Source organism: Macaca thibetana, chromosome 1 (genome assembly GCF_024542745.1).
Source record: "Macaca thibetana thibetana isolate TM-01 chromosome 1, ASM2454274v1, whole genome shotgun sequence".
Taxonomy (NCBI): domain Eukaryota; kingdom Metazoa; phylum Chordata; class Mammalia; order Primates; family Cercopithecidae; genus Macaca; species Macaca thibetana.
The window spans coordinates 66210991-66225101 of record NC_065578.1 but is presented as its reverse complement, the minus strand read 5'-3'; the positions used below and the strand labels follow the sequence as shown (position 1 = coordinate 66225101).

The window sequence follows — 14111 nt, the reverse complement described above, 5'->3', positions numbered from 1 at the left end:
GAAAGAAAATGGGAAAAGTCTTCCTAAAAGTTGCTGTATGGAGAGTGAAGATGGGTGTCCTTGGTCATTGTGGGAAGAATGTACCCAGAAACCCAGTTTCAGTTATTTGGCAGGAATTTTGTTTGTTAGGAAATAGCAGTATAAGGCAAACTCTTGGTTCATAAGTTTTGATGTAGATTGGCTTATTTGACATATAGAAGGCAGGTTCTAATCTGGGAGGCAGAGGTACCTGCCTAGACACATGAACAGACATGTCAGTGATGAGATATGAAAGAGGCAGCCTGGACGTTAGGACTGTTGTTCCCTGGCCACAGGGTCGCTATACTGAAAGCATTTTTAGTGTATATTTTTGGAATGGATATCTCATTGTTGGGGACGAATGAATATGTCCATGACTATAGGTTTAGGAGAAGTAGACTGTTCGCATTGCTTTTGAAGATCAAAAGTGGATCAGAGCAGATCAAGTGGATTTAATAGATTCAATAGATTTGAAAGCAGTTTAGCACGTTCCAGTCAGATTTGCGGTATTCTAACAAGGCCCCTGTCTCAGGAACTATAGCTTTGTGTTTTTCTTCTGGTTGTCTCCCAGCTGTGTCTGCCACAGCAGGTCTCTGTGAGTTAAGATTTGGTAGTGCCACTTTGGGAGGCCGAGGCGGGTAGATAATAAGGTCAAGAAATCGAAACCACCCTGGCCAACATGGTGATACCCCATCTCTACTAAAAATACAAAAATTAGTTGGGCGTGTTGGGGTGCGCCTGTAATCCCAGCTACTCAGAGGCTGAGGCAGGAGAATCGCTTGAACCCTGGAGGAAGGAGGTTGCAGTGAGCCGAGATGGCACCACTGCACTCCAGCCTGGCAACAACAACAAAAAAAGAGTTGGTAGTGCTATTGTTTGAAGATTAGACATGAAAATTGCTTGAAAATTTTTTAAACGGCATAAATCTAGGCTTGCATAATAATTTTACCCTATTTTTTTTTTTTTTTTTTTTTTTTGAGACGGAGTCTCGCTCTGCCGCCCAGGCTGGAGTGCAATGGCCGGATCTCAGCTCACTGCAAGCTCCGCCTCCCGGGTTTACGCCATTCTCCTGCCTCAGCCTCCCGAGTAGCTGGGACTACAGGCGCCCACCACCTCGCCCGGCTAGTTTTTTGTATTTTTAAGTAGAGACGGGGTTTGACAGTGTTAGCCAGGATGGTCTCGATCTCCTGACCTCGTGATCCGCCCGTCTCGGCCTCCCAAAGTGCTGGGATTACAGGCTTGAGCCACCGCGCCCGGCCTACCCTATTTTTAATATGCATGTTTTAACTTTTTAAAAGAAAAATCTTGACCAGTTCTAATACAAGGGGTTCTTCTTTTAAAAAATGAATATTTAGGATGATCTAATGTGTTAACACCAATTTCAGAGTACCAGAAGGTATCAACTTTCATGTGAATATTTATGAGGCCAATAGATTAGTTAAAGGGTCTCTGTTTGAAGTAGTGGAAGATCCTGATTTAGAATCATTTAGTAGTGATGTGTAAAAATTCAGATATAACCCTTCTCCCCTTCAAATCTGGGCTTTTCCTCATTTTCCCTTTCCCTTCCTTCCAGTTTTCCCCTTCCCCAAAGCTGCTAGAGAGCAACTTACATAGTTTCTTCCCAAAGCATTTACTCGTCACTGCGTAACACATAGTATGCTTGCTGAGGAACGTTCAGTTCTCTTCAGGTGGTTCATGAATTGCCCTTTCTGAAAATTATATTTGATAATGATCAAGTCAATAATAAAGATGAAATTAAAAATATTTTATTGTTGCCTCAAGTTACAACCATGTGGCAATAGTGTGCCCCCTCTTTCATTATGTTACATCTCCTTGCTCTATGGTGTGAATGTTTGTGTTCCCCCAAAATTTGTTTGTTGAACTCTCAACTCCCAAAGTGATGGTATTAGGAGGTAGGGCTTTGGGAGGTGATTAGGTCATGGAGTTGGTGTCCTCATGAATGAGATTAGTGCCCTTATGTAAGATATCCCAGAGCATGATGAGAAGATACTGTCTGTGAACCAGAAAGAGAGCCCTCTCTAGACATTGAACCCACCTTGATCTTAGACTTCCCAGCCTCTAGGACTGTGAGAAATAAATTTCTGTTGTTTATAAGCCACCATTTATGGTATTTTGTTACAGCCGCCCAAATGGAGTAAGACGTTTATTATTATAGTACCTTACCTTTTGTCAGCAGGGCATAGCCCCTCTGGTCTGTGAGTGTCAGGGCTGACAGGGAAGGTAGGAGAGAAGAGAATGAAGAGATTATTCATGTAATCTCATTTAATCCTCAGACAAGCTTAGACAGATAACAGTATTCTTATTTGATGAATACAGAAATGGATTAATTTGCGCAGGGTCACATAGCTAGTGTAGATTGAACATCTAAGATCCAGAATGCTCCAAAATCTGGAATTTTTGAATGCTAACAGGACGCTCAAAGGAAATGCTCTTTGGAACATTTCAGAATTGGGATTTGGATGCTCAGGCTGGTAAGTATAATGCAGATATTCCAAAATTTGAAATCGTAAATACTTCTGGTCCCAAGCATTTTAGATAAGAGATACTCAACCTATAGTATGTTCAGGATTTGAACCAAGACCTAACTGTAGAGTCAATGTTTTTTTCAATACACTGACTATGCTGGGAATATAGGATCTGGAATTATCATTAGGGCTAAGCCTGGAATAAATTCCAGGACATTCTTTGTCTTTTTCTATCCTGTGCTTCCCCAGTATTCCTATCCAGTTTAAATAGGGTTAATATGAACATCAGAGATTGTCTCAACAGGAAAAATAAGAAACATTTTTATTTTTTAGGTGGTTGTGGGAAGGGGAAGCTAGAGAAAGGTAGGATGAAAGAAAGGAGAGGTAGCTCTTCTACTTTGTTTTGGGGTGGGTTTGGAGGCAGAGGGAAATTGACTGTCATGTGGATGGGTGTACATGTGAACCTTAAAGAACTTTTAGCTTCAGTCAAAAAGACTTCAGTAAGCCATCTTCTTGGGTCCAGTCCAGCTACCAGGGAAGTAATCTACTTGAGGTACTAGAAAAACCAGAAAAGTTTCTAGGAGAGTCATATCAAATTCCAGAAAAAATTAAATGGGAAAAAGCTGCTAGATGAAGGAAAAGATGAAGCTCTATGAACATTGGCATAAGAATTGGGTTCATGGCAGGCGCGGTGGCTCAATCCTGTAATCCCAGCTCTTAGGGAGGTAGAGGCGGGAGGATAGCTGAGCCCAGAAGTTCACGACCTGCCTGGGCAATATAGTGAGACCCCATTCTCCACAGAAAGGGGGAAAAAAAAGACCAAAAAAAGTGTAAGAATTGGGTTCATGTGTCCCCTTTCCTCAGGTGGGGTGATGGGGGATACTCAGTTTAGCAGTTACTTACTGTGTTGCTAAAAAGTGCCAGGCCAATTGCAAGAGACTCTGTGCAGCTAAAAGAATTGAGGCCATGGGAAATTAACAAGATGATAAGGACAAAATGAGGATGGATAACTAATATCCAGTGGCACAAGGGTCATAAGGGAGGCAGCAGTTGGAGTGGAGAAAGGCTGACCTGGGTTTTATTCTGGTCTATCATTAGGATGCTTTGTGACCCTGAGTAAGTTATCTTATGACTCTGGGACTTTCCTCATCTATAAAATGGACACCTTGGAGGGATATTGTACCTTGGAGGGATATTGTACCTTGCAGGAATATTGGGAAAATGGAAATGTATATAAAATGTTTGACAGGTAGACTTTAATAATTTGATTGCTCTTAAGTGCTGTGAGGTGCAGATGAGGAAAAGGAAGAATCTGGTTGGGAAGGTTCAATTGGAAGAGGCTTTATTTTGGGTTGATTGGGGTCTCAGAGAATGGCTAGTATTATGTGAGCATGTGTAGTCAAGAACAAGCGCCAGTGCCTGATCCCGCTTTCTTCCTAGTGGGAACAAGAGCTAGGCATCTCTCACACTCCTCCAGCTGGTCTGGGGCTGATGTCAGAGCCCAGAGGAGAACAGAACTAATTTTAAATAAGCAGCAAGTTCATGAGTCAAGTGGTCAGGCAGAAGATGAGGGCCAAATCCAGGGCAGAAAAATTGGAGCCCAGGTTAGGCACCCAGCTGGCTGGAATCCAAGGGAGTCCTGGGTGGCAGTCTCAGTGGAAGAGCCAGGGAGGCAGGGCAGGAGTGGTCGGATCTGTGAGCTCTTCCAACCTACTTTCCACTTAGTGAATAGGGTAGAAGGCTGTGTATCCTAGGTGAGTTTGAGGTCCCCACAGAGAATGGACCAAGTAATCATTGTCACCAAAGAGTGATCCTTCTTGGTGGGAGGTGCGATGGGTAAGTGAGGGGTACCAGCAACCACCTGTCATAGGCTGAAGGCCCAGCTGATAAGTTCACCACTGTGAACTTGCTTTTAGTCAGAGAAAAACCAGCTCTGTGAATCTCATAGGGTCTGCATATTTAACTAATTTTGGATGCTTCCTATTAATGCCTATTTTTCTAAATGCAAAAAACATACAACTAAAAATTTACCTGTAGTGTCAGCATCCAGCTGTAACCACTGTTAATATTCTTCGTGTGTTCCTCGCAGACTTTTGTCTGTTCTAGTGTGTACTGATGTACATATTCATGTTCATTTAAATAAAATGAGATTAGACAATGCTTGATGTTTTATGATATATTTTCTCATAAAAATTTAAGCTGTCTCTAAAATTTAATATGTCAATGCCTGTTTTTATTTTATACCATTTTAATAGATGTATAGTACTCCATTGTATGAATTTATACAATTCCCCACTATGAAACTTTACCCTTCATCTAATTTTTTGGTGTAAGTTTTTTTTTTTGTTTTTTTTTTTTTTTTTTAACCAAGTAAGTATTTACCCTAAAACCCTCCCTTCCTCCATCTCTTATAGTGGTTTTCTGTTTTGCAGCATTGCTGGGAGCCTGGTGTATTCCTATATCACTTTCACTGAAGAGCAGCTGAGCAAACAGTCAGAGGCTAGTAACAAGCTGGACATTAAGGGGAAAGGAGCAGTGTGACCAGAGGATTGCTTCATCTGATACGTAGGCCTAAGTTTTTAATCAACTCAGAACACTGGCAATTCCTACACAGACACTGAGATTATGGAGGAAATACCGTTCCATTGCACTTGTACAATCTGAGGATTGATTGCTGCCTTTTAAAATTTTATGATGAGAGAAACTTATAATTGACTCTATTTTAAATATGTTGTTTGAATTAATTTATATCAGACTGGAAAAGGTACTGGGCTTTTTAATTTATTTTTCTTCTATGCCGACAGTGAAACATCAGTGTTTTGAAAGTATTTTATTTCATAATTTGATATCCAGGTGTCCCTGAGAGCTGCATATATAATGTTTGCCAACTGGAGCTTCATCATTCAAATTGTTGCTGCATCTGGAGGCAGTTTAGCCTTTCCTCTGCTGGAAATGCAGACAAATATGTGAAATTTCTCTTCTTTGAATTTTATTTCTTATGATTGCATTGTCTTCGTCATATCGTCATTCCATTTGCCAAGGAAAACAGCTTTGGCACTATAAAAAGATGTGGGGCTTTGAAGTGTATTGCTGTCTACGTTAGCTTCCCTGACTTTCACAGGATGAGCAGAGTGCATTCCTTGAAAACATGTTCTTTTTTTGTTGTATAGAATGGGGATAATGAAGGGGGTGAGAAAGTAGGCCTTTTACTAATTTATTCATCTATTTGATTTATTGATTCAACTAACATGTTTTAAGTATATGTGCCAGGCATTGTGCTAAATACTGGGGATACAGAGATGTTTGCAGAGGTAGTTGAAACATCTCACTCCTACCATAGTGACTGAGGTAAGGTTGTGAATTTAGCTCTGTTAAAATCATTCAGAAGATGTCACTAGGAGTAAGTTGTTTCAGCCCTCAAAAGCCGCAAGTCTGTAAATTGGATTAAAAACACCTGCCCTACCTACCCTGCAACAGTGTGAGTTCAAATGCTGCAATGTGAGATGAGGTACAAGTAAAGAGCTGTGTTTTGTAAACTAGTGCAGCTCAGCATTGACTCTCTAAGTAAGAACTGCAGACAGGCAAGTCTGTTTTCCGTTGCCTCCTTCCTTTGGGTTCAGTTGCTCTCTGGATGAATACGATGAGGTCCCACATTTCTGAATTTATTGGTTTGAGGGGAAAGGCTGGTTAGATTCTTCGTATTGTCACTGGTTGGTTTTTCTCTGGCAGTGTCAGTGTTAGAGCTGTCATCTTCTTTCTTAAATGGCATGAGCAATGAGCAAACTTCCCTCCTTTCAACATTCCCACCTACATTATATGCCCCTTGGCTCACTTACTGAGCTTGCCAACTTCTCTCAAAACCATTGCTGCATTTTGGAAGAGCAGGTGTGAATGGGCATTGCCTAAATTGCCTCTTGGGGTAATCTGGAGGGTGGAGATTTTAACTCAAACATAATCCTATGACTTGACTCAGAGATATCCATTGACCTTGAGGATTAGTGTGTTTGCTCAGGCCAGTTGTGCAGCCAGTGTGCAAGAGATTTGGTGCCTTTGCACTAATGCACACACTAGTGTCTACTTCATTGGGTTTGGAATCCACTGGACTCTGTTGACCTAAACAGTTAGGGTTTTGATTTTTTTTTGATTTGAAAATTTATATTGAGATTATTTTCATATTCCTGTCTTTCTCTTTTGGTTTGTCTTTTCTAAAGCCTGGCTGGTGGTGCTCTGTCCCTAGAATTATCCCTGCAGCCAACTCCCAAGTTACAAGCTTCATTAAGAGCCTTAGACTCACTGTTTTCTAGCATCTTCTGACCTGAGAAAATTCTACTGGGAGTAAAGGATATTATCTTGTGTCATATGGGTCTTACTCTCCCTATTTTACCAATGAGAAAACAAAACTCAGAGAAGGATGACTTGCTAATACATCAAACCCATGTCCTTTTTATTGAACTATGACTGCCATTTAATTAATCGCCCTTCCCCTATGAGGGACTTAGGAAACAGATCCTGAGTTCACTTGAGCCCTTTCAAAAAAGCAAGCAGTTGATTGAATTTGGTGTCAGAGAGGAGCATACTTTGCAAATCAGGAAGAGTGACAGGTTACCCTGTCCTGGAACCTTTATCCCACTTCCAGGCTGACTTTAGTTGGTAATGCACTTCTAGCTGTTAATGTTGCCAACACTTCTGGTTTTGCTTAGATATAGTGAAAGGGCATAGTGAGAGCTATTTTTAGTGATTCTTTTCCTTCTGTCAGCAACATGAAGGAGGGACCTTTGAATAATTTTTGTTGTAGAATATTTCTTCATGAAAGGCTTTTGGGTGTGTTTAACAGTTGTTGGGCTAGAGCCCCACCAGGAGTTGAACTGCCTCTTGGGGGTCAGGTTCCCTAGGAGATCTGTCACCTCTTCAGGAGTATTTGAGAAAATTGTATAGTTACAGCTTCACTAAATGCACATGACAGGCTTCTGTGCCTTGGGAGCCCTGGCTTATGCTGAACCTTCTGGCTGACCAGAGCAGTACAGCAGCTTCTGCTTGCTGGATGCCTCCTTCAGCTGCTAACCAGCATTGCAAGATGGAGCAGTGTGAGCAAGCTGGAGACTGAATAGTCTTTTGGAGTTTGTGTTTTGATTTTTGCAGGCGTGTTACAATATACTGGTGATTTACCTGGTATTGTGGCACCTCCCAGAATCTGGTTTTTGCCCCATGTTTGATATTTACTAGAAATAAATGCAGAAATTCTTTGTCCTGTTAACTGCTTCCTGGGAGAAAAAGAGGCAATACAGAGTTAACTCCTTAATTTGCCCACGGAGACAGATGAGCTATGGTGTTCCAAAAGACAAATTCTATGACTAGTGGCTCCTGTTCAATGTAAGTGAGGCCCTCTTTGGCCAATCTGCTTCTAGTCAAGGCTAAATGGATTGGAATAACCCTAGTTGGCCAGGCTACACGTTGCCAGCATGTCCTGTTGAGTTTTATTTGCCCCATGTGGCTGTGGACTTTATGAGTCAATCATTTATAGGCTCCAGTTTGCACCTAGTTTTTTTAAAAAAGTGTATTTACACGCTTTTGGTAGTCCTGTTTTATCAAGAATCCATGGAGGGTTTTGGTCAGTACAGTTGATGCTGGATCCTCACAGGGAAACGGTGGAGTTTCACATTGAATCGGTTTGAAATGGCACCCCAGGACTTTGGGCCTGCCTTGCTTTACAGCCTCGTTCAGTGAGCAGAGATTTAGTGAGCAGCTGTTGTATGCCAAGCATTTTGCTAAGCTCTGGAAAAAAGATAAACAAGACATGGTTCTTGCTTTCAAGGAGTGTGTAATTCTTTGGCCAGACATGATAACCTGGACCCTGAGTGGGAGAAAGGAGACAGATGAAAGGAGTCTGTGATTTCGTAACCAAGAACTGCCTGCATAGTTATGAGTATCACTGATTTTAGGGGTGCCCCACAGAGCTAAAGCATTTTTTTAATCTGAGATGACTTTCGTAACTCATGTTAATCTTCTAGCTCTGAGATAGCAACACAGCTCTTAGAATTCTGTAAGTAGCCTGAGGCCTCCTCTACTGTACATGTTCTTGTTTTCCCAAAACTGTAAGTTTGGTTTTTCCTATGAACAAGACTGTAATTGATTTTTCTCTCTCTGAGGAAAAATGTTCAGAATAAATGAGTTAATGGATATGAAACTACTTAGCACAATGCCTAGTACATATTAGGCACTCAGCAAATGTGGCTACCGTGTCATTATTTCATGGTGAGACTCAAGGCAAAACAAGATTCTTAATTTATGGTCCATAAATGCTAGAGGCTTGGGCAATATGGTATATCCTGAAAAACATGACCCTGTATCTCATTGCCTCTAGAATCCTTATGTAACAGTTTTTGTTCACTGTCTTTTCTTTTTTAAAAATATCTACTGGACACAATTGTGGCCATTACATGATGCAGGTGATTCTACCTGTTTTTAAAAAAGAACAAAATTGCTTTTATATTGTGATGGTACATTTTAATAAAGGGAAAAAAATTTCCCCCTACTGCCCCTCCCTTTTTTTTTTTTTTTAAAAAAAAACAAGGTCTTGCTCTGTCACCAGCCAGGCTGGAGTATAATGGTGTAATCATAGCAGCTCACCACAGTCTCAAACTCCTAGGCTCAAGTGATCCTCCTGCCTTAGCCTGCTAAGTAGCTATGACTATAGGCATGTCCCATTACGCCTGGGTCATTTCTTCCCTTTTTTTTTTTTTTTGTCCCCCCCAGTAAAGACAGGGTCTCACTCTGTTGCCAGACTGGTCTCAAACTCCTGGCCTCAAGTAACCCTTCTGTCTCAGCCTCCCAAAGTGCTGGGATTACAGGTGTGTGCCACATGTCTGGCCAGGAAAATTATTTTCTATCTTAAAGGAAGATAATTGCATTTTAGAGTAGCAATTCAGTTAAATCTTTCTCAGTTTTTCATCTTAAGATGGCTCCTGCAAAGGCCAGCAGCGTTCCTTTTCCCCTCTCTGAATTGAAAGCAGTTGACCCCATGCTGCCCCTGCTTCCAGGCCTGTCTCGGTCGTCATATATTGTGAGTCCCTGGCACCATCACTGTTTTCTAAGCCAGTCTTCTAGGTCTTACTTTCAGGATGCTGCTTCATGGTATGAGGATATAGTTTACAGTGCTGTAGTTTTTTTTTTTTTTAAAGCTTTGTTCTTTGAAAATACTTTTTAAAAAGAAATCTACTGGTTAGATTTATTGTCTCACAAAAATGTTTTTAGAGATTATTTTTTTCACAGGTGTTTTCTTTCTCATGCTGATGATCGACTGATTTTTGTCTACAGGTAACCTCTCAGTATTTTTTCATTTTAGAGTCTATTTACCAAATGACCATTTTAGTGTTAAAAGGTACTGAGGAATTGAGGTATGTAAATCAGGTGACATAAACATGAAAATTATGTGCCTAAATATTTTTGTAATGGTGTAAAATAAATACTTTTTCCTGAAAACAAGTATTAAAATTCCTTTGTAACTGCGTACAGAGACTAATCCAGAGCCAGAAGTCTGACCGTATTTTAGAGGTTGGCATCCTGTTAGTTGATTGAGACCCCGTATGTAGAAAATACTATTTTCTATACAAATTTTTTTTTTTTTTTTTTTTGAGACGGAGTCTCACTCTGTCCCCCTTGCTGGAGTGCAGTGGCCGGATCTCAGCTCACTGCAAGCTCCGCCTCCCGGGTTCAGGCCATTCTCCTGCCTCAGCCTCCCGAGTAGCTGGAACTACAGGCGCCCACCACCTCGCCCGGCTAGTTTTTTTGTATTTTTTAATAGAGACGGGGTTTCACTGTGTTAGCCAGGATGGTCTCGATCTCCTGACCTCGTGATCCACCCGTCTCAGCCTCCCAAAGTGCTGGGATTACAGGCTTGAGCCACCGCGCCCGGCCACAAATGTTTTTATGAATAGTACATAGGACTGAATATCCAGTGTCTTGTGGCATACTTGTGGTAAATTAGAAGGAAAGAAATGCTAATCTTTCTGTTTTCAGGATGTTTCAACTGCATTATCAGGTTTCTAAGCTTCTGAGTAGCTTTACTCATCAAGTAGAGGCATTTTGGTACACGCAGACTCAACAGGGGTGGAAGCATATTAAGGTGTGTCAGAGGGAGAAGCATATTAAACCTTTTTTTAAGAAAAAGATTGTGGTAAAATACACATAAAATATACCATCTTAGACATTTTTAAGTGTACAGTTTAGTAGTGTTACATATATACACATTATTGTTCAACCAATCTCCAGAACGTTTCCTTGCAAAATTAAAACTCCATACCCATTAAACAGAAACTCACCATTTTCCCCTCACCTCAGTCATCGGTAACCACCATTCTTTCTGTTTCTATGAATTTGACTACTCTAGATATTTTATATAAGTGGAATCGTACCATATTTGTCTTTTTGTGGCTGGCTTATTTCACATAGCGTAATGTCCTTCATGTTTTTCCATGTTATAACATATGTCAGAATTTCCTTCCTTCTTAAGGCTGAATAATATTCCATTGTATGTATACCACGTTGTTGAGCCGGTTTTGTTGATGGGTACTTGGGTTGCTTCTACCTCTTGGCTATTGTGAATAATCCTGCTATGAACATGTACAAATATTTTTCAAGATCCCACTTTTTTGTGTGTGTTTTTTAAGACAGAGTTTCACTGTTGTTGCCCAGGCTGGAGTGCAATGGCACCATCTTGGCTCACTGCAACCTCTCTTCCCGGGTTCAAGCGATTCTCCTGCCTCAGCCTCTGGAGTGACTGGGATTATAGGCATGTACCACCATGCCCATCTAATTTTTGTATTTTTAGTGGAGATAGGGTTTCACCATGTTGGTCAGGCTGGTTTCGAACTCCTTACCTCAGGTGATCCACCCGCCTCAGCCTCCCAAAGTGTTGGAATTACAGGCGTGAGCCACTGTGCCCAGCCAAGATCCTGCTTACTTTTCTTTTGGGTATATACTCAGAAGTGAAATTGCTGTATCATATGGTAATTCTAATTTTTTTGAGAAACCACTCGACTGTTTTCCATTATGGCTGCACCATTTTAGAATCCCACCAAGAGTGCACAAGGGTTCCAGTTTCTCCACATCCTCATCAACACTTGTTATTTTCTGTTTTTCAGATTGTAACCATACTAATGGATGTGTTGTGATAATCTCATTCTGGTTTTGATTTGTATTTTCCATTTAATGATTAGTGATGTTGAGCATCTCATATGCTTGAGTTGGTGTTGAGTTGTAAGAATTCTTTATATTCTGCATTTTAACCCCCTTGGAAATATATATCTAAGGAGATATATATTTTTTTAACAGCTTTCCTCCTGTTTTCTAAGAATTTTGTAATTTTACATCTTAAATTTAGATCTTGAATATATTTTTGATTTCTGCATATGTTATAAATACATATTTAACCCTTTTAGATATAGGGTATCTGCATATATATACAGATACATCTTTATACATCTATATCTAAATGGGTTAAATATATATATAGATATAGATACATATCTAAAGGCGCTTAATTTTTTATATATATATATATATATTTTTTTTTAAACACAGGGTCTCAGGCTGGAATGCAGCGGCATGATCACAGCTCACTGCAGCCTCAATTTCCTGGGCTCAAGGAATTCTCCTACCTTAGCCTCCTGAGTAGTGGAGTGGAGGTACATACCACCACACCGCGCTAATTTTTTTTGTAGAGACGGGGTTTTGCCATTGCTGCCCAGGCTGGTCTCAAACTCCTGGACTCAAGCAGTCTGCCTGCCTGGGCCTCCCAAAATGCTAGGATTCCAGGTGTAAGGTGCTATACCCAGCCCCCTTATCAGATATATTATTTGCAAATACTTTCTCTCATTCCACAGGTTACCTTTTCACTCCTTTGATTATATCCATTGACTTTGATGCACAGCAAAGTTCTAAATTTTTATGTAATCCAGTTATTTACTTTTACTTTTGTTGCCTGTGCTTTTGGTGGCATATCCAAGATACACTGCCAAATCCAATGTGAGTTTTATAATTTTACATCTTAAATTTAGGTCTTGAATGTGTTTTGAGTTAATTTCTGTATATGTTGTAAAGTAAGGGTCCAACTTCATTCTTTTGCATGTGGATATTTCATTTTCCCAACACCATTTGTTGAAGAGATTGTCCTTAACGCATGTGTTTTAATCAACTTTAAAAAATCCTCTTAAAGTCTGATTTTTTTCTAATTTGTTGAAATTAGAATTCATCTTTGTGACAGCTTATTGTCTCACTTGGCTTCCTTGAAGCATAGGCTGTCCAGTATTGGGCAACACTATAGAGGATGCACTGCTAAGAGGAGAAAGCACAGAGCTGGTGCCATTGTGTACCCACAGCGGGTCAGCAGTTACCAGGTAACTTCAATTCTTCTTTCCTACTGTTCTCATCACTTGGGGCCTATGTATCCATTGGTTCATCCATCCATCAAGCCAGATTGAGTTCACTGGGGCCAGCACCCATCCTCTAGTAGAGCCCTGGCATCTACAGATGAAGCTCAGAGAGGCACACTTGCCCGGTGTGGTCAGGGAGCCCACATTCAAACCCCAGTCTGACTTCAGACACCCTTGCTCTTTGTCACCATGCTAGGTTCTCGTTTCTTAGTCTCTCTGTAATAGACTTGGCAATACCAAACTCATCACCGCTCTATACTTGTCAAATGTTATTTTTCATTCAGTGTTCACCCACTGTGGATTTAAAGCTTAAGCATGAGCTGGTGGCTGGTTTAATCTGAGAAGGCACAGCAGCCATGCCTTTCCAGCTGTGCTAAAGGTGCCCTCTTGTGGCAACACCTGCTTTCGGCAGCTAAATGATGGAAAGCAGTTTAAGAGGAAGGAAAAGCAGTATTTACTGAGGGCTGACTATGTGCTTTCACCAGGTTAGGGCTAAAATGTGCCTTTGCATATTTGGTCCTTCCAGCACTTCTCTGATGCATAAATGGTGGCTTCAGCCAGGCTAAGGAATTTGTCCAACTTCACTCACATGAGAAATGTTTCTTTCTGAGGAATACATTTCATATACCATCCCTCGTTGTTAGAGAAAGCAACAGGACGGTTTCGTCAAGAGTGCTTTATCATATCTGCGTATTTATTTTCAGATAATTTTTTTCAGTGAATATTTTTGAGGACAATGTCCACAAACGATGACAGAATTATGAAAATATAGCAGAGATATGCGTATGAATGTGTGGGAGGAGGAGTTTCATTCCACCTGGGAATGGTAGGAAAGGTTTCTTTGGAGAAATGGCGTTTGAGCTGATTCCTGAAAAACAACTAAGATTTGACTGAGAAAATACTGGCGGGACAGCCCTCCCACCTTCTAGGGCCTCTGTCCCACTCCTTGACTGGAGTGCATCTTTCCTTATAGTACGTGCCCTCATCTCTGTGGGTCTTCCTTGACCAGCCTGTCTGAAATAGGCTCCCCTGCTCTCACCACACCATGTTCTCTTCTCTCCCTTGCTTCATCTCCATAGCACTTCAAGCTCTATGAAGACAGAGGTTGGGTCCGGTTTTTTTTTTTTTTTTTTTTTTGAGCATAGCAAGGCAGAAACATGGCCTCATTTGCATTTTA

The 14111-nt window shown here is 40.8% G+C and overlaps 1 protein-coding gene across 2 annotated transcripts in view; it reads left to right on the top strand.

Annotated features, from left to right (window-relative positions):
• The window catches only part of SLC35D1 (solute carrier family 35 member D1), a 58187-nt gene extending 48158 nt beyond the window's left edge, over nucleotides 1-10029 (top strand). For both annotated transcript variants that reach the window (XM_050763510.1, XM_050763431.1), the window contains one exon: nucleotides 4937-10029. In XM_050763510.1, coding sequence (XP_050619467.1) covers nucleotides 4937-5045 — 109 coding nt within the window. In that variant the 3' untranslated portion in view covers nucleotides 5046-10029. The remainder of the gene's footprint in view (nucleotides 1-4936) is intronic.
• Nucleotides 10030-14111: the final 4082 nt, after the last annotated feature.